This window comes from Lutjanus erythropterus, chromosome 19 (assembly GCF_056507025.1).
Source record: "Lutjanus erythropterus isolate fLutEry1 chromosome 19, fLutEry1.hap2, whole genome shotgun sequence".
Classification (NCBI taxonomy): domain Eukaryota; kingdom Metazoa; phylum Chordata; class Actinopteri; order Lutjaniformes; family Lutjanidae; genus Lutjanus; species Lutjanus erythropterus.
The window spans coordinates 11798610-11817652 of NC_139335.1; the positions used below are offsets into that span (position 1 = coordinate 11798610).

Consider the following 19043-nt stretch of genomic DNA (forward strand, 5'->3'; position numbering starts at 1 on the left):
GTTGAGCTGCAACTGTATACCAGTGACATTCACATGCTTCTCCAAAACCACGGCCTGTGCCTGCCATACATACACCAGTAAGAGTGTCATTACTAACACGGAAGATCATTAAGGAAATTACACTTAATCATTGTAACAGGTAGTTGACAGATCAGTCTGTTATTAAGAAGCACAATTTTCTTGTCTGCAGACACTTATGCTCAAACTGTTGCTCAAAAGATCCTCAACAAATGCCCCACAAATTACTGATGTTTGATGACATACATTCGTATTGTGAAATGATAAAATATATCAAAAGTGTGATGATATTCATGATATTTTGCTGACATCAAGTGGGTCTGACCATATTTTATGAAATAGCTGACCCTGTTGCATTGGACTACCAAATGTGTGACATTTGTAAATGTCCTTCAACTGCACACCAGTGACATTTAGGCACTTTTCCAAAAGTGAAAACAAAAAAGAACAAAAACAAACAAACAAACAAAACAATTATAATAAATGCTTACTTCCATTTCTACATAGATTAACAAACTATAATCATAATTATAATTATAATTATGAAAGATTTAGAAAATGTCATTATCAAACTGTAATATTTACATATATTTAAATAATGTAAGTATCATAATTTCAAAATCATTGTTACTTTTGAGTTTGAAACATCTGTATCTGTATATATTAACAGATGTATAATGCAATAGCATGCAAGTCGTATGTTAGAAAATGTATTTTGTAAACAAATATATAAGCTAAACGCTAAAATGATGATGCTAAAAGCCACTGTTTCTCATAAATTAAAGAGAACATGTTTAAATCATTTTACAAACACTATGCTTTTTGACCATTCAGTTTGGCCACAGGGGAAAAAATACCTACTGCAACAAATGTGTGTATATCAATCATGTGAATGTCAATGTCACAGGAATAAGGACAACATGACAAGAATGCATGACCAAACTGAGCAGGGCACACCTACTGAGGAGACAGTCCTCCCACTATAAAAGAGGCTACTCAGGACTCTGTTGGTAGCTGGTAGGCCTCCAACTCAGGTAAGCATATCAATTTTAATTGATTAGTATTGTGTCAGTAAGTAATTAATGAATTATGTATTTGCAAGAGTACATCACTTAATAATTTAATTTTTGTCATTCATTTATTTCCAGTGTGCTATACACAAATGTGATGCAAGTGACCTTATTTATCTATAGATTTATGTATTCATGCACAACTATTTATCACTAGGATCAACAGAACAGAACTGACTGTATTGCATCTTCTGTTGGGACCAGAGGAGGTAAATTATAGTTTATTTCAGGTGATATCTACATTTTCAAAACACACCTTACCTGATAGGCACACAAATAGCATGCTAACATTTATCAAAACAATACTAGGAAAGTTTACTGTGTATGACCTTTCCTTATTTTCAGTCTCTTGAGGTGCCATCATGAGTTCGGACGCAGAGATGGAGGCCTATGGCCCTGCAGCCATATACCTCCGAAAACCTGAGAAGGAGAGGATTGAGGCTCAGACTGCTCCATTTGATGCCAAAACAGCCTTTTTTGTGACTGATCATGATGAAATGTATGTCAAGGCTAAACTCACCAAGAGAGAAGGTGGCAAAGCCACAGTTGAGACCCTTATAGGTGGAAAGGTAAGTGTAATAGTGTCTAAAATGAAACTGACCCTAGGAAGGACAGACAAACTGATCACAGTTCTTGAAAACATGATTATATTTGCTTTTTTACCGCACAAAGTATCTCAGCAAAAGAGAATGACATAATTTAATTAAACTACAATGAGACCATGATTATCTTAATACATTTTTTCTTTGTTTCTTACTTTTCAGAGTGTCACTGTAAAAGAGGATGACATCTTTCCCATGAACCCTCCCAAGTTCGATAAAATTGAGGACATGGCCATGATGACCCACCTCAATGAGCCTGCTGTGCTGTATAACCTCAAAGAGCGTTTTGCATCATGGATGATCTACGTAAGCTTCAATCGTATAATATAATATGCCTGAATCTGTAAAACCTGTCCATCAGATGTGATCACGTTTCCCTCTTTGGTGTTCCAGACCTACTCTGGCCTCTTCTGCGTCGTCGTGAACCCCTACAAGTGGCTTCCTGTGTACGATGCTCAGGTTGTTGGGGCATACAGAGGCAAGAAGAGGATTGAGGCTCCACCCCACATCTTCTCCATCTCTGATAATGCCTATCAGTTCATGCTCACTGGTAAGATTAAGGTTCCCAAAAAACTGGAATGAAACAAAGAAGAATGTCAAGTATAGGTTTAACTTGAGTGTGTGCTTGTGTTTCAGATCGTGAGAACCAGTCTATCCTTATCACGTGAGTATAACACAACTTGTCGAGACAATTCTTTAGAATCTTAATGATGATCTTGCTAAGTAAGTGAAGGTATCCTTTATCCCCCAAGTGGAGAATCTGGTGCGGGAAAGACTGTCAACACCAAGCGTGTCATCCAGTACTTTGCAACAATTGCAGTGGCTGGAGCTGGCAAGAAATCAGAGCAGGGCAGTGGCAAAATACAGGTAAAACTGGTTGTCTGCTAACAACGTTGACAGCTGATTGCTGCTGAATACTTTCATACAGCCTCATAATATCTCTATGTAGGGTTCGCTGGAAGATCAAATCATTGCAGCCAACCCTCTGCTGGAGGCTTATGGTAATGCCAAGACTGTGAGGAACGACAACTCCTCTCGTTTTGTAAGTATTCATGTTATGAACGTTCACATAACTGTCTCATGCATAGTGTTGCTTACAGTCAAACTGACATTTTTTGGTCAATGTTTAGGGTAAATTCATCAGAATCCACTTTGGCTCTTCTGGCAAGCTGGCCTCAGCTGATATTGAAACATGTAAGTTCAAGTTATTTTCCATTTGTATTTGGCAGCACTGGCAACATTAGCAGTGCACAAATGTAGTCTTGATACACGTTCATCATCACCTCTCACAGATCTGCTGGAGAAGTCCCGTGTCACCTTCCAGCTGTCTGCTGAGAGGAGCTACCATATCTTCTATCAGCTGATGACTGGCCACAAGCCTGAGCTCCTGGGTACATTATAAAATAATGACAAATAGACAAATGATACGAGAAAAAAAAAAGTATGCCCACTTATGCATCTTATCCTCTTTCTTTCAGAGGCCCTTCTAATCACCACCAACCCGTATGACTATCCAATGATCAGTCAGGGTGAGATCACTGTCAAGAGCATCAATGATGTGGAGGAGTTCATTGCAACAGATGTAAGCTGACAGTAATTTGTAGAATAACAGCAGATGAATGTCAGAATAATTGATTTTCTAAACTTATTTTCTGTGCATGAATTGTAGACCGCTATTGACATCTTGGGCTTCACCGCTGAGGAGAAAGTTGCCATCTACAAGCTGACTGGCGCTGTGATGCATCATGGCAACATGAAATTCAAGCAGAAGCAGCGCGAGGAGCAGGCTGAGCCTGATGGCACTGAGGGTAATTGTATTAATACTGTGAGGTTACACCATCATATTACATCTTAATACATTTAGCAGTTAAACTAAAACTACAGACACCTCACTTCACAAGTTTTTTGCATTAACTTATTCTGCAAACTTTTCTTATATTCTTGATTCTTAGTGTTAACATGGCTTTGTTAGATCCTATGCATTGCTTTGCGTTAATGAAAACATTTTCCTTCTGTCAGAGGCTGATAAAATCGCCTACCTCATGGGCCTGAACTCAGCTGATATGCTGAAAGCTCTGTGCTACCCAAGGGTCAAGGTCGGAAACGAGATGGTGACCAAAGGTCAAACCGTGCCACAGGTATATGAAAGGAAAATTTGTTGGGTTTTTTTGCATGTTGATATGAAAACATTATACTGAGAAATTCCCACATTCCCCATTATGTCTAGGTCAACAACGCTGTCAGTGCTCTGTGCAAGTCTGTCTATGAGAAAATGTTCTTGTGGATGGTCATCCGTATCAATGAGATGTTGGACACAAAGCAGCCAAGATCTTTCTTCATTGGAGTGTTGGACATCGCTGGATTTGAAATCTTTGATGTGAGTCATTTGAAGAACATTTCAGTTGCATTACATGTCAACAATGTTTTTCAATGGAACTGATCACTGTATATTACTGTTTATAACCCAAAATAACAGTTTAACAGCTTGGAGCAGCTCTGCATCAACTTCACCAATGAGAAACTGCAACAGTTCTTCAACCACCACATGTTTGTTCTGGAGCAAGAGGAGTACAAGAAAGAAGGCATTGAATGGGAGTTCATTGACTTTGGTATGGACTTGGCTGCCTGCATTGAGCTGATTGAGAAGGTAAGACACAATCTGTCTGGTAGAACTGAATTCCTGTTTTCTGAGCACATGCTAAATTATCAGTTCTGTTTAATGTGATATAATTTCCCTTCAGCCAATGGGCATCTTCTCCATCCTTGAAGAGGAGTGCATGTTCCCCAAGGCTACAGACACTTCTTTCAAGAACAAGCTTCATGATCAGCATCTTGGCAAGAGCAAGGCCTTTGAGAAGCCAAAGCCTGCAAAGGGCAAGGCTGAGGCTCACTTCTCCCTGGTTCACTATGCTGGTACAGTGGACTACAACATCAGTGGCTGGCTGGACAAGAACAAGGACCCCCTGAATGACTCAGTTGTTCAGCTCTACCAGAAATCTTCAAACAAACTGCTGGCCATGCTGTATGCATCCCACGCTTCAGCTGATGGTAAAAAGCTAACACTGTAATTCCTGTGTGACAGTTCAGTTTTTCATTTAATTAAAGCATGTGGTTTTCTTTAGGAAGTCATCCTGAACAATGAAGAAAGAGTAAATTATTTGATGGCACAATTATTTGCTGTTTTCAAAAACAGAGGCCTCTGGCGGTAAGAAGGGTGGTGGAAAGAAGAAGGGTGGTTCCTTCCAGACTGTGTCTGCTCTTTTCAGGGTATGTTTAACATCAAAAAAGTCAAGACTGTGTTCATAATGCCATAATGTAAATCAAGTTTTGTTTTAAATGATAATGATTATATTTTGGCCCCCAGGAGAACTTGGGCAAGCTGATGACCAACTTGAGGAGCACTCACCCTCATTTTGTGCGCTGCCTGATCCCTAATGAAACAAAGACCCCAGGTCTGGTGTTTCTGTGTTGTTGTTGTTTTGTCTTTTTTTCTCAAAAGTAGACACTTTGATTATTACACTGACTTATTTTGTGCAATGTACAGGTCTTATGGAGAATCACTTGGTCATCCACCAGCTGAGGTGTAATGGTGTGCTGGAGGGCATCAGAATCTGCAGAAAGGGCTTCCCCAGCAGAATCCTCTATGGTGACTTCAAGCAGAGGTGACTTAGAAGTCATAGCAGAAATTCAAGTTGATTTCAGCAAGACTTTATAGTGTAAAACACTAGGAAAATATGAGCTAAATATAAATGAACATACTTTTCCTTGTAGATACAAAGTATTGAATGCCAGTGTCATCCCTGAGGGACAGTTCATTGACAACAAGAAAGCTTCAGAGAAGCTGCTGGGCTCCATTGATGTGGACCACACTCAGTACAAGTTTGGACATACAAAGGTTCTTCAAAGACAATATTAGTATATTTTTACTTGCAATGTTTTCCTGTTATATCCATGTGCACTGATAACTTTTTTTTTTTTACTTGACAACACAGGTGTTCTTCAAGGCTGGTCTGCTGGGTACCCTGGAGGAGATGAGAGATGAGAAACTGGCTGAGCTGGTGACCATGACTCAGGCTCTTTGCAGAGGATACCTCATGAGGAAAGAGTTTGTTAAGATGATGGAGAGGAGGTAGGATTATCATACAGTATCCTCAAGTGTCTCTTAAATTTCTGTGTGACGTGAAACAAACACAATATTTATACATTATGTGATTTTTTTTTATTAGAGATGCAATCTTCACCATCCAGTACAACATCCGCTCATTTATGAATGTGAAGAATTGGCCATGGATGCATCTATACTTTAAGATCAAGCCACTTCTGAAGAGTGCTGAGACTGAGAAGGAGCTGGCACAGATGAAAGAGAACTATGGCAAGATGCAAACAGACCTGTCTACTGCCCTGGCCAAGAAGAAGGAACTGGAGGAGAAGATGGTTTCCCTGCTGCAGGAAAAGAATGACCTGCAACTTCAAGTAGCATCTGTGAGTAGAATGCAAAAGCAGATGTCAAGTTCAATTTTCTGAAAAAGAAAAAAAACTATGTTAGTCAGATTTGTTTTTTCTTGACATATGTTTCATCCAAACTATACCATGTGTACATTCAAACTTTAGGAAGCTGAGAACCTTTCTGATGCTGAGGAGAGGTGTGAGGGACTCATTAAGAGCAAGATCCAGCTTGAGGCCAAACTCAAAGAGACAACTGAGAGACTGGAGGATGAAGAGGAAATCAATGCTGAGCTGACTGCCAAGAAGAGGAAGCTGGAGGATGAATGCTCTGAGCTGAAGAAAGACATTGATGACCTGGAGCTCACCTTGGCTAAAGTGGAGAAGGAGAAACATGCTACAGAAAACAAGGTTCACATAACCTGAAATATAAACTAATACAAAACATGACAACAACATGATTCTATCAATGTTTAAAATATGTATAGATATTGATGTTAAAAACAAAACACTTACTGTATTTTTGTATTCCTTTTTCAGGTGAAAAATCTGACTGAGGAGATGGCATCTCAAGATGAGTCTATTGCCAAGTTAACCAAGGAGAAGAAAGCCCTCCAAGAGGCCCACCAGCAAACACTTGATGATCTGCAGGCAGAGGAAGACAAAGTCAACACTCTGACCAAGGCCAAGACAAAGCTGGAGCAGCAAGTGGACGATGTAAGAAAATACATACCTTCAACATTTCATCATAATCTTAAAACCTTAATTCCTGGTATTGACACTCTTTCTTTTGAATTCATTAAATCAACTATCATTAATTGTCATCTTATAGCTTGAGGGATCCCTAGAACAAGAGAAGAAGCTCCGCATGGACCTTGAGAGAGCAAAGAGGAAGCTTGAAGGAGATCTGAAACTGGCCCAGGAATCCATAATGGATCTGGAGAATGACAAACAGCAATCTGAGGAAAAACTCAAGAAGTAAGTAAAAGAATAAATTATTGATTAAATTCCTGCTTTCGCATACAAAGTCATAAAAAACAGAAATATAACATCTGTTTTTGTTTTATACCTTAAGGAAAGACTTTGAGACCAGCCAGCTCCTCAGCAAGATTGAGGATGAACAGTCTCTTGGTGCTCAGCTTCAGAAGAAGATCAAGGAGCTCCAGGTAATGTATTTCAAATGAGCATGAAAATCAGTCAATCAAAAGCAATATGCTTAAATTAATAAGCCTTCTTGATATTACTACCATCAAATCTAGGCTCGTATTGAGGAGCTGGAGGAAGAGATTGAGGCTGAGAGAGCTGCTCGGGCCAAGGTTGAGAAGCAGAGAGCTGACCTGTCCAGGGAGCTTGAGGAGATCAGTGAGAGGCTTGAGGAGGCTGGTGGAGCAACAGCTGCTCAGATTGAGATGAACAAGAAGCGTGAAGCTGAGTTCCAGAAGCTGCGTCGCGATCTTGAGGAGTCGACCCTGCAGCATGAAGCCACTGCTGCAGCTCTCCGCAAGAAGCAGGCTGACAGTGTTGCAGAGCTGGGAGAGCAGATCGACAACCTCCAGCGTGTCAAGCAGAAGCTGGAGAAGGAGAAGAGCGAGTACAAGATGGAGATTGATGACCTCTCCAGCAACATGGAGGCTGTTGCCAAAGCTAAGGTATGCACCGTTTTTCAGGGAAACACAATTAAATTAGATTAGACTTCAGCAAATATACAAATAATTAAAGTGGAGAATAAATACAGAATATCTGATCAGTAAGTTCACTGCATCTGAGTCATGTTCATTGTTTGCTAATTACAGGGGAATCTGGAGAAAATGTGCAGAACACTTGAAGACCAATTAAGTGAAATTAAGTCCAAAAATGATGAGAATGTTCGCCAGCTAAATGATATGAGTGCACAGAGGTCAAGGCTGCAAACAGAGAATGGTAAGTATTCAAGGATGTAAAATGTCTAATACAGCATTAATTAGTGGCCTCTCATTTAAAAGAATCCAACTATTCCATATGTACAATTTGTCTCTTACTTGTGTGTTGTGTTATCATTTCAAATCATTTATTTTCTTTTTAATGCAAAGCACTTTTCAGCTTTGAAAGAAGTCATCCAAATCTTATTCTGAATCTTATTCATTCAGGTGAGTTCTCTCGCCAGCTTGAGGAGAAGGAAGCTCTCATTTCCCAGCTCACCAGAGGCAAACAGGCGTACACTCAGCAGATTGAGGAGCTTAAGAGACACATTGAGGAGGAAGTAAAGGTATGAGATTTTATATTAGCATTGTCAAGTTTATAATGCAATGTGTGCTTTGGCTGTCTTTCTATTTATCAAGTATGATATTTTCAGCTATATCTCATTCAGGACTGGATTGAGTTTAACAAAACGTGGATGAAAGATAGATTACTACAATGTAAACCAATGTTACAGAGTTCACTGATTAGACAAATGAACTCACTCAGATATTGTAATCCACGATTGCAGTCAGATGGTTTGAATATACATGAGTTTAATTAAAGATATAAATTTCTGTTTCTTGGGTAGGATAACAAATGATTAATAAATGACTTTTTCACAGTCCCCACTGGGAAATTGGGTAGTTGGTTTGAGACAACAGTTGTGTTTGTATAACAATATGATAAGAGAAGAAATTAACTTTCATGCTTCTTATAATGAATTTATAGGCCAAGAATGCACTTGCCCATGCTGTTCAGTCAGCCCGTCACGACTGTGATCTGCTCAGAGAGCAGTTTGAGGAGGAGCAGGAGGCCAAGGCTGAGCTGCAGAGAGGGATGTCTAAGGCCAACAGTGAGGTGGCTCAGTGGAGGACCAAATATGAGACTGATGCTATCCAGCGCACTGAGGAGCTGGAGGAGGCAAAGTACATAAAATTCTTCCACTTTTTCCTAAATGAACTGTTTTTTAATTCAATGCCACTTCACATAATTTTTACGTAATTAAAATAAAAAACACTTTACTACAGGAAAAAGCTTGCCCAACGGCTGCAGGAGGCTGAAGAATCCATTGAGGCTGTGAACTCCAAGTGTGCCTCTTTGGAGAAGACCAAGCAGAGGCTGCAGGGTGAGGTGGAGGACCTCATGATTGATGTGGAGAGAGCTAATGCTCTGGCTGCCAACCTTGACAAGAAGCAGAGGAACTTTGATAAGGTAAATGGTTATAGAGGAAAACAAAACAAGACTCAGAAAACTTGCAAACATAATTATATTTTAGTAATATTTTTCATTCATGTCTTCTAGGTCCTGGCAGAATGGAAACAGAAGTATGAGGAAAGCCAGGCGGAGCTGGAAGGAGCTCAGAAGGAGGCTCGCTCTCTCAGCACTGAACTATTCAAGATGAAGAACTCTTATGAGGAGGCTCTGGATCAGCTGGAGACCATGAAGAGAGAGAACAAGAACCTGCAGCGTATGTCAGCTATTATATACATTAAAGTCAAAAAATAATAATTTATTACCAATTGTGAAGAAAGAATATTTATATTTCTTTCATTTACTCTACAGAGGAGATCTCAGATCTGACTGAACAGATTGGTGAGACTGGAAAGAGCATCCATGAGCTGGAAAAAGCCAAGAAGGCTGTAGAAAGTGAGAAGGCTGAAATTCAGACTGCTCTGGAAGAGGCAGAGGTATTGTCTTTCATACATCATTGTTTTTGTTATTGCAACAATTAATATAATAGCTCTTTAACAATTTAAAAATATCTTTTGTTTTAATGACAGGACAATCATTTTTGTTCTTAGCTAAACTTAGCGGACTTTTATTGCAGGGTACACTTGAGCATGAAGAGTCCAAGATTCTCCGTGTCCAGCTTGAGCTCAACCAGATCAAAGGTGAGGTTGACAGGAAGCTTGCAGAGAAGGATGAGGAGATGGAGCAGATCAAGAGGAACAGCCAGAGGGTGATTGACTCCATGCAGAGCACTCTTGATTCTGAGGTCAGGAGCAGGAATGATGCCCTGAGAGTCAAGAAGAAGATGGAGGGAGACCTGAATGAGCTGGAGATTCAGCTGAGCCATGCCAACAGGCAGGCTGCTGAGGCCCAGAAACAGCTGAGGAATGTCCAGGGACAGCTCAAGGTGAGCTTTGTGCAATTGCTGAATTATGAAAAAAAAAACATTTTGAGAGTAAACAAAGCAACAAACTTAAGCTAAACCCTTTACTTTAATGTTGTCAGGATGCCCAGCTGCACCTTGATGATGCTCTCAGAGGACAGGAGGACATGAAGGAGCAGGTTGCCATGGTGGAGCGCAGAAATGGCCTGATGTTGGCTGAGATTGAGGAGCTGAGAGCCGCTCTGGAGCAGACAGAGAGAGCACGCAAAGTGGCTGAGCAGGAGCTGGTTGATGCTAGTGAGCGTGTTGGACTGCTTCACTCTCAGGTTTGTTTTAATGAATTCACTAAACTAATACTATTGAAAATACGTCATAAATATCATATCAAACATGTCTTTTCTTAAACCTTCAGAACACCAGTCTTCTGAACACCAAGAAGAAGCTGGAGAGTGATCTTGTCCAGGTTCAGGGTGAAGTGGATGATGCTGTTCAAGAAGCAAGAAATGCTGAGGAAAAGGCCAAAAAGGCTATCACTGATGTGAGTTTGCATCTTTAATTCACTCGCATTATGTTTTTAGTCTACCTCCATGCATTGATATTGTGAAGTTTTTTACAGATTATGAATGAACTAGGGACCATTTATCATTTCAGGCTGCCATGATGGCTGAGGAGCTGAAGAAGGAGCAGGACACCAGTGCTCACCTGGAGAGGATGAAGAAGAACCTGGAGGTCACAGTCAAGGACCTGCAGCACCGTCTGGATGAGGCTGAGAACCTCGCCATGAAGGGTGGCAAGAAGCAGCTCCAGAAACTGGAGTCCAGGGTATGAACCGTATATAAATGTTCACAGATTGAAGAATAAAAATCACACTTAAATTACATAAAACTAGCATTGCCCTTTGTTTCTCTGCACTTAAATTCTTGTACAAAACTTTGATTATCATCACATCACAGGTGCGTGAGCTGGAGGCTGAAGTTGAAAGTGAGCAGAGGCGTGGAGCTGATGCTATTAAAGGTGTTCGCAAATATGAGAGGAGAGTGAAGGAGCTGACATATCAGGTAAATTGAATTTCACTAAAACCATAATCACCACCATCATCGTTATCTGACTCTAAGATCTGAATCTCTGATTCCAGTGGTAGAAAGTAACTGAGTACATTTACTCAAGCACCGTACATAAATACAATTTTGAGGTACTTTTTTACTTCGATATTTCCATTTTATGCACTTTATACTTCTATCCCATTACATTTCACAGGCAAAAAAAACTTCTTACTCACTACACTTTTGCCTGTCATAGTTAATCACAGGAATTGGTCTGGTGCAGTAAAAAGACCTGGGGTGTGTGAGCCGTTTATTTGTTTATTTCATTATTTGAACAGGTCTTACCAATGATACTATTAAGGTCCCATTCCATTTAGTATAACAGAGTCTGAGCCAACATGCACAACAGCAGCACCCTGACTCTGTTTGACCTGAACTTAATGGAATCTTAATTAGAATCACTGGTAACACATCAGTGTTTACTGGGTAAATTGCCCACCCCAGGACTAAGTAGGCAACATAAGTGAACACACATCTGTAGGTTGAATGTTCATGTTCAGGGTTTTTAAGATATTACATACAAAATCTATGATATTTTAGAAAATATGATGCTTTATTACTGAGAAACCTACTAAACAGTATAATAAGTAATTAGCTTTTGCTCCATATTGACAAGCTACGATACACTACTGCCTATAGTTAAACGCATGTCATTAAAAATCTGTGTATAATAATCCAATATATGATAGTGTAATACTGAAAAAGTTCCCTCTGCTTAATGAGTACTTTTACTTATTCTGATAATACATTTGTACTGTTAGTTAAGTTGTATTTTGAATGCAGGACTATAACTTGTGTTGATTACTTTGCTATTCTTCTTAAGTAAAGCATCTAAATACTTCTTCTGCAAACCATTTGATTCTGCTTTAGCCATAAGTGACCATTCTTTATCTGTGCAGACGGAGGAAGACAAGAAGAACGTGACCAGACTTCAGGATCTGGTGGACAAGCTGCAGCTCAAAGTCAAGGCTTACAAGAGACAGGCTGAGGAGGCTGTAAGTCAGCTACGTGAATGTGACTACTCATGTAGTTTAATTAATAATACCAGCTTTTAAACAACAAAATCAATATAACTCTCAAACCTTCACAGGAGGAGCAGGCTAACACCCACATGTCCAGGCTTAGGAAGGTTCAGCATGAGCTGGAGGAGGCTCAGGAGCGCGCTGACATCGCTGAGTCCCAGGTCAACAAGCTGAGAGCCAAGAGCCGTGATGCTGGAAAGGTAAGTTTTCCATTCTCTTTGACGGTATCACGTATCAAATATATGATTATAGTTACACTAATACTACTACTACTTATTATCTCTCTTTCTTTTAGGGAAGTGACTCTGCTGAGTGAAATACAAGTTCCAGCTATGGCATCTTACAGAGTTCATACAATATGAGCCTTTGAAAACTTTGTTCTGTAAATCTTCAATAAACATTTCTCAAGCATTCTGTTTTCTTACTTCTGTCCTACTTGGTGTCAATATGAAGACAAAACTGATTGAACTTTTTATCATGTACTGTAGTTGGAATGCAGCAATGCTTTATTGCAAGCGTTTTTTATTGAAAACAGTTAAGAAAACAATGTTTTAGTTAGGATAGTGAATTAATAATTATGCAAAATGTCACAAATACACTTTCGGCTCATTTGTCAAATATGTGGCTAAATTAATCAAGAGCAACAATTAATTGGCAATCTGGTTTAATTTAGATATTTGTGTTTGTATTTTTTATACATTTCTGTCCCAGTTTCACACAGTTCACACTAATTTTAAATCCCAGCTACCAACAATCTCTCTCTTTGGATAAGCAGCTAAAGCAGTATTATCATAAACTGTATACATTGCATTTACGATGCGTTCTCACTATCAAAACAACATAGACAATGTATATACAGTATATATGGAACCTTTAAATGGCAAAGAAGAAACAAACCCTCAACAAGCAACCTACCCAGTCCTGAAGATAAAAACAGAAAACTTGAGTTCTACTCAAGCAAGAGCTTCTAATCAGTGCGGCTACATGAAAACAACTACAGATGCAATTTCATGAACGTCATTCAATTAATTATTTTTCCAAGCCAAATACTCACACCTCACATTTTATCTCTATTATTCCTAAATAGATCATTTACAATGTGGCATATCTGGCTATTGCTTATTGCCACCATCCTTCTTTTCTTTCTTTCCAACCCCCTTTCCCTTTCCTTGCTCTCCTTTACATTTCTGTCCTCCTTTAGCCATTCCCTTCTGCAGGTGGGCTGTGTGAACCTTCTCAATCAGAGAGAAACAGTCGTCATCTGGACTGATAGACACTTCACTGGTTGCTCCTGGGTTGGGAGATGATGGCCTTGAGTGGGCTCTCGTTGGACTTGCCGCGCGACTTGGAGAGCAGTGCCTGGATTTGACATCTTCTTTTGGGACAAGGTTTAAGTTGAAGGACACGGGTCTGCCTCGTACTGGGCTCAGAGGGATCACAAGGTTATCTCCAGGGGCTCCTAGAGTGAGGAAGACTTCTGGGAATGTGCATGGTTGGTCCATATTCCTCTGTCCCTTTGACAGATAAGAGTCAAATAAGCATCCATGGAGGAACACCTCTTTTGAGACAATAACCTTAGCCAGTAAGCTCACAATCTACACAAGCTGTGGCACAGCTTACCTGCTGTGGTGTGAAGCTCATGGACACTCTCACCGTCATCTGTAAAGACATAGCATGTCACATAGTTCCATACAAAGTTCAAAGATTAAAATCTGGATTCACACAAGTTAGATATTGACACTGTCATTGATTTAGTGTAAATCATTACAAAACAAGCAGATTGGTAAATGCATGAAACACTGACGTTCCTTTATATGATCATGATTTATATGAGTATTTTCTCCCAGCAGTCAGCCTTACAATGAAATCAACAGATTGTTATATTTAAGGTGAACAATTTACTTGTGCTGTGGCATTTAGGTTCTTTTGATATTCTGTCTCAGGGGTAAATGAGGCAGATTTGGGTATGGCTCTGGGGGAGCTAGATTCTCCATGGGTCTGAGAGGTGGGTCCAGAAGAGTCTTTCCTTGATGTTGTTGGTGTACTCTCAGCCACAGTGATGTGTGGTGTAGAAGCCTTGCAGAAAAAAAAAAGAAAAAATGTTGAGTTGTCAAGTATTCCACCACAAAAGCTGTGATTTATTAAATCATAATCAATTATGGGTATAAGGCTGTTTATTAAGCAAATACTTTCATGTCAACATACTTTTCTTCTTTACATAAAATACAGATATCATGAATATGCACCATATCTAGAATTGGCAGCTATGTCTGAATTTGGAACCATAAAGGTGCTCCAAAATCCATTCAGCTGAGCTACTCATTAAGGGGAACATGTGGCCCGAGTATGACATTTCTGCCATTAACAGTTCTTGAGTTACAGTACTGTGGACACAAGAATGTGCCTGCACACTGGCAGACACGTCATGCCCTGCATACCATTTACTTTGTGCGTGTGTAACATGAAAATAACAAGGAACTAAATTTAGCAACCTTTGGTAATACTTTTATGTTCACACCACCAATAATTTAAATGTTGTGTAACTTACGCGATTTCCAGCCTTTGCATTTCCACTACTCTCTTTTCTTTCATTCGTAGCGTTTATCCCTGGCAGGGTAGGAAGTGCGACACGCTGATCGTCTAGCCGTCGTCCCTGACTGGAGGAAATTATTTTGAAGAATGCGTCAGCATCTGCACCTGTTACAGAGAGTCAAGAGTTATTTCTGTGATGTCTCAGAGACAGAAAACACATACTTGACCGCACTGTGTTTGTCTGACCTGTGGGTACATTATTTACAGCACTTCCATTGTGTGTTGGCGTGGCAGGTGTACTTCTGCTGGGTTGTAAAGAGCAGCGTTGCTCGTCCATACGTCCTTTTTGTGCATGACTTATCATTTTAAGGAACTGCTCTTGCTCAGCTGCAGATGCCTCCTAAAAAAGATTTAGAGAATGAATAGCAATTATAAGTTGGATAACTTAGCAGCCAACAGAGGCTGCCACTCAAAATACTCAGGAGAACAAATTGAAATCACATTTTTCTTTAAAAGACTGTGGAAGATGAGCCTCCCTATCCATCACTGATGTAATTTTAAAGTCAACTCAAAATAATAAAGATAAATTAAAAGTACTGGTGAGACTGTTAGCTTTGAATTATGCAGTATGACATCTCACCTGCTGCTGCTGGTCAGTTTTGGCACGGTTTACAGAGGCAGACATTTGAGGAGATTTATTTGAAGAGTCTGAAATGGGATGATCTTTGCGCTGAGCAGATGGAGTACCCAGGGGTACAGAACATCTCTGTTCATCCATCCTTGAGCCCTGTGGGTGGAAAATAAGATTCATTTTAGAACATATTTCACATCTGCAAAAAATGAGTGAAGACTTTGTGGAACAAAATGGCCAAGACAGTCAATAACTTTTCACAATGGTCTTTACAACATGCTAGGTATGAGGCCAACCTGGACTTTGGAGACCATGTAACACAAGTAGCTTGCATCCCTCTCTGAAGCAGTAGATGTTGATGTGGTACCTCCATTCTGTATCCCTGGCAATGAAGGAAGAGACACCCGCTGGTCATCGAGCCGTCTGCCCTGAGAGTTGGCCAACAAGCTGAAGAACTTGTCAGAATCTGGACCTATGAAGGTACAAAAAGCAAAATATTAGCTTATATGGTCAAATATGTAAATACAATTACTACATTCTACAAAAATTATGATTAGAAAAACATTAAATGAAAAAATAAACAGGAAGGCAAATGTATGAATTCTAACCTTTGGGCTCGGTGCTCTGACTGGGCTTGTGTTTGGGTGTGGACTGGGGAGTAACATTTAAGACACATCGCTGTTCATCCATTCGTCCACGCTGAGTTTTACACATTAAGTTAAAAAAATCTTCCTGTTCAGCTGGATTTAAGCCCTAGATGGGGAAAAAGTGGACAGAATACATTTAGCTTTGTAAAGAAATAATATGAAATATGAATTACATTCAAACAAATGGGAACAAATCAGACTGAGATCTTAGTTTTAAAAGGTTGTCATTTAATGGAATTTACCTTTGGGGGATCAAAATTACAGCAGTGATTTGATTATATACCTGTTTTTGAGATCCTTTATCTTTACTCTGTGGTCGTTCTATGTCAGAGCTGGGGCTGAAAGAGGCTGAGCGTGGAGGGCCTGAATCAGACACAGACTTATCCTGTTTTGGTGAACTCCCTAATTGAGGTAACGAGCACCTTTGGTCATCCATTCTGGAACCCTGAAAATGCATTAGGCCTTCTTTAACACAAACATTCACAGAACACTGAGTTAATTGCAGTACTTTGTGTAAGATTCTGAGACAGAACCTACATCACAACAGTATTTTGGTACTTGTATTAATTGCTGTTGAAAATATAAAATATTCTGTTCTTTGGACAAGAAAAAACACTAACCTGGACTTTAGAGACCATGTAACACAAGTAGCTTGAATCTCCTCCTGCTGTAGGTGCAGCTTTTTCACTCTGTAATCCTGGTAATGTTGGGAGAGACACTCGCTGGTCATCGAGCCGTTGGCTTTGTGTGTTAGCCAAGAGGCTGAAGAACTTTTCAGAATCCGGACCTGGAAAGATGAAACGTGAAAACAAGTGAAATAGGCAAGCAACTATACAGCCTGGGAACTTTAAAAATGAAAATTAAATTTGTCTGAACCTGGTGAAAGGTGAGAACTGCAACACACTTGTAGAAATGCTAACATAGACAGAAATTTATGAATACAGTGAGTTGTAATTATCACCTGAGTTTAATGAGCTTCCAGCAGGCTTTCTGTCTGCATTGGGCGTGCAGGGAGCGCTCTTGCTAGGATCCAAGGAACAGCGCTGGTCATCCATGCGCCCACGCTGGGCGTGGCTGATCATATTCATGAACGTTTGTTGTTCTTCAGGCGAATCTGTCTATTAGATAAAAACAGTGCGACAAAGAGTTGACCAAATGATGATGAACAATAGTAACAAAGAAACTTGGAATCAGTAAACCAACCACAATGACACAGTAGAACAGGACAGACCTTTATAGGATTGGAGGGGTCACGCTGAGTGGGAACCTGTAATTGGGTGGCTGGTACTGACAGAAGCTTCCTGTTCCTATCTGGAGTACTCTCTGTCACAGCGATCTGAGGTGCAGAGCCGTGATGGTTATTTCTCCCAGGTTCCTGAGAAAACAAGCCACATTTGAAGCAGAATCCACTCATTTATTCATCACACTACCTGCACAGGTGCATGCACTAAACCCTCTGCAACGTGAAGTCTATTACCTGGTAGTTAAACCCGGGCAATGACACCCGCAGGACATCAAGATGTTGGCTGTGTTTGTTGTCTAAGGTATGTGAGAACTCCTGGTAGCGTGAACCTGTGGGGAGCAGCGGTGAAACAATCAACAACAATCTACAAAAAGACACATGCAAAGCAAATCCTATCTTTGTGTCTGCTGCCCCAACCTTCGGGTATATTTTTGGTTTGCCCAGTTTTAATAGGACTTAAGGAGCAGCGTTGTTCATCCATTCGTCCACGCTGTGACGAACTCAAGATGTTGAAGATCTCTTCCTGTTCTGGAGTTTCCTGTTGCACATCAACAAAAAGAATATGGAAATAGTGTAAACTACAACAATTTACAGTGTTCTCCTTCACACTAAATCAGGTTCTGACTCATTGCCCAGGGTAAATCTAAACATGAAAATAATTATTCTTAAAAGCTAATCTTTTCACACTCTCCATATCATAGTAAAAGCCCTGGAACCCTTGTTGGCAACAAAGTAAAACTTGATGTCAGCATTACAGTGCAAATCATGGTAAAATACTTTGAATCAGGGGAAGAGTAAATAACATAAAATATTTAAATCTTTTGAGAAATTAAATACATTTATGAATAAAAATATCTATAAAAAATATTAAATGCTTCATACTTTACAATAAATACCTCACTGTCACAAAAATGCATTGAGAGAAAAATGCACACAAACTTTAAATAATAATGAATGTCATGCTACAAAGGTCTTACCAGAGATGTCTCGGTAGCTTCTGATTTAGAGTGTCCCTCAGGAGTTGCCATCATGAAAAATAGTACAAAAAAAAAAAAAAATGTCTCCAAGTGAAAACTAGATAAAACAGTACAGAAAGTTACACAAAAAACTTCCAAACATTGACGAAGGATTCATTCAATACTTTGCTCGAACTATTGTTTGTGCAACGGGAATGATGCTCCTGACTGATGCTACTCCAAATGTGTACTGGATATGGCTTGGTGGAAGGCTTTTAAATAGAGTAAGTCCTGAGTATTAACCATTACCATTAAAACCCCAGCCAGTGTCCCGATCTTAATATTACCATCTGTAATCCCAGATGAAAACATAATCCTCCACATGGAAAGGGATGATCTTTTTCACTGGTAGGTGTACATGTTCTCCCTTCTGACCCAACACTGTACTTAAAGTTCATGTTTGCATTTTGAAGCTCTCCCTTTGTCAATGTTTCAAGTATGCCGAGGTTGATGTTTTGAGATTAAGACTGCCCCTACTGTGATAAACCTGGTTATCAGGATACAAAACATTTTTACGTTTTTATATATGTGGGTGCTATAAAATAAAGCCAGATTAGAGCCACTGGTGAAAAAGGTCATATGATACATGACCTTGTGCTCACAGCGTAGAGATTAATTAACTGAACCATGAAAAATCTAAATAATGATTGTAGATGATAGAACAT

The 19043-nt window shown here is 39.7% G+C and overlaps 2 protein-coding genes across 2 annotated transcripts; one reads left to right on the top strand and one right to left on the bottom strand.

Moving 5' to 3' along the window:
• Nucleotides 1–1245: 1245 nt before the first annotated feature.
• Nucleotides 1246–12720, top strand: LOC146309368 (myosin heavy chain, fast skeletal muscle-like). Its single transcript, XM_084743418.1, has 40 exons — nt 1246–1297; nt 1434–1657; nt 1853–1996; nt 2084–2240; nt 2327–2354; nt 2443–2557; nt 2640–2732; nt 2821–2884; nt 2983–3081; nt 3169–3272; nt 3360–3498; nt 3710–3828; nt 3918–4067; nt 4167–4337; nt 4432–4738; nt 4884–4957; nt 5055–5142; nt 5235–5352; nt 5462–5585; nt 5683–5819; nt 5917–6172; nt 6302–6544; nt 6674–6850; nt 6966–7111; nt 7209–7299; nt 7393–7782; nt 7927–8053; nt 8260–8378; nt 8801–8997; nt 9100–9283; nt 9374–9539; nt 9635–9759; nt 9900–10208; nt 10307–10510; nt 10597–10722; nt 10836–11006; nt 11138–11242; nt 12187–12282; nt 12378–12509; nt 12605–12720. The coding sequence occupies exons 2-40, from the start codon at nt 1451–1453 to the stop codon at nt 12623–12625; spliced, it is 5823 nt and encodes a 1940-aa protein (XP_084599544.1). The 5' UTR covers nt 1246–1297; nt 1434–1450; the 3' UTR covers nt 12626–12720.
• A 147-nt stretch (nt 12721–12867) lies between these two features.
• LOC146309369 (uncharacterized) lies at nt 12868–19040 on the bottom strand. Its single transcript, XM_084743411.1, has 15 exons — nt 18340–19040; nt 17780–17900; nt 17597–17691; nt 17351–17494; nt 17081–17237; nt 16740–16906; nt 16403–16564; nt 16081–16225; nt 15769–15944; nt 15482–15628; nt 15088–15238; nt 14858–15006; nt 14212–14385; nt 13930–13968; nt 12868–13823 (listed from the first exon to the last, which is right to left on the bottom strand). Exons 1-15 carry the CDS (start codon nt 18391–18393, stop codon nt 13422–13424), a joined length of 2283 nt encoding a protein of 760 aa, XP_084599537.1. The 5' UTR covers nt 18394–19040; the 3' UTR covers nt 12868–13421.
• Between the last annotated feature and the right edge of the window lie 3 nt (nt 19041–19043).

Excerpts from the sequence above, each read along its gene's own strand:
- LOC146309368 (XM_084743418.1), top strand. The coding sequence starts at position 1,451 with ATGAGTTCGGACGCAGAGATGGAGGCCTATGGCCCTGCAGCCATATAC. Across the intron at positions 3,273-3,359 it reads AGGAGTTCATTGCAACAGAT|ACCGCTATTGACATCTTGGG; the intron begins GTAAGCTGACAG and ends CATGAATTGTAG. Across the intron at positions 7,112-7,208 it reads TCTGAGGAAAAACTCAAGAA|GAAAGACTTTGAGACCAGCC; the intron begins GTAAGTAAAAGA and ends TTATACCTTAAG.
- LOC146309369 (XM_084743411.1), bottom strand. The coding sequence starts at position 18,393 with ATGATGGCAACTCCTGAGGGACACTCTAAATCAGAAGCTACCGAGACA. Across the intron at positions 17,692-17,779 it reads AACCAAAAATATACCCGAAG|GTTCACGCTACCAGGAGTTC; the intron begins GTTGGGGCAGCA and ends TGCTCCCCACAG. Across the intron at positions 15,239-15,481 it reads AAACTGACCAGCAGCAGCAG|GCATCTGCAGCTGAGCAAGA; the intron begins GTGAGATGTCAT and ends CTTTTTTAGGAG.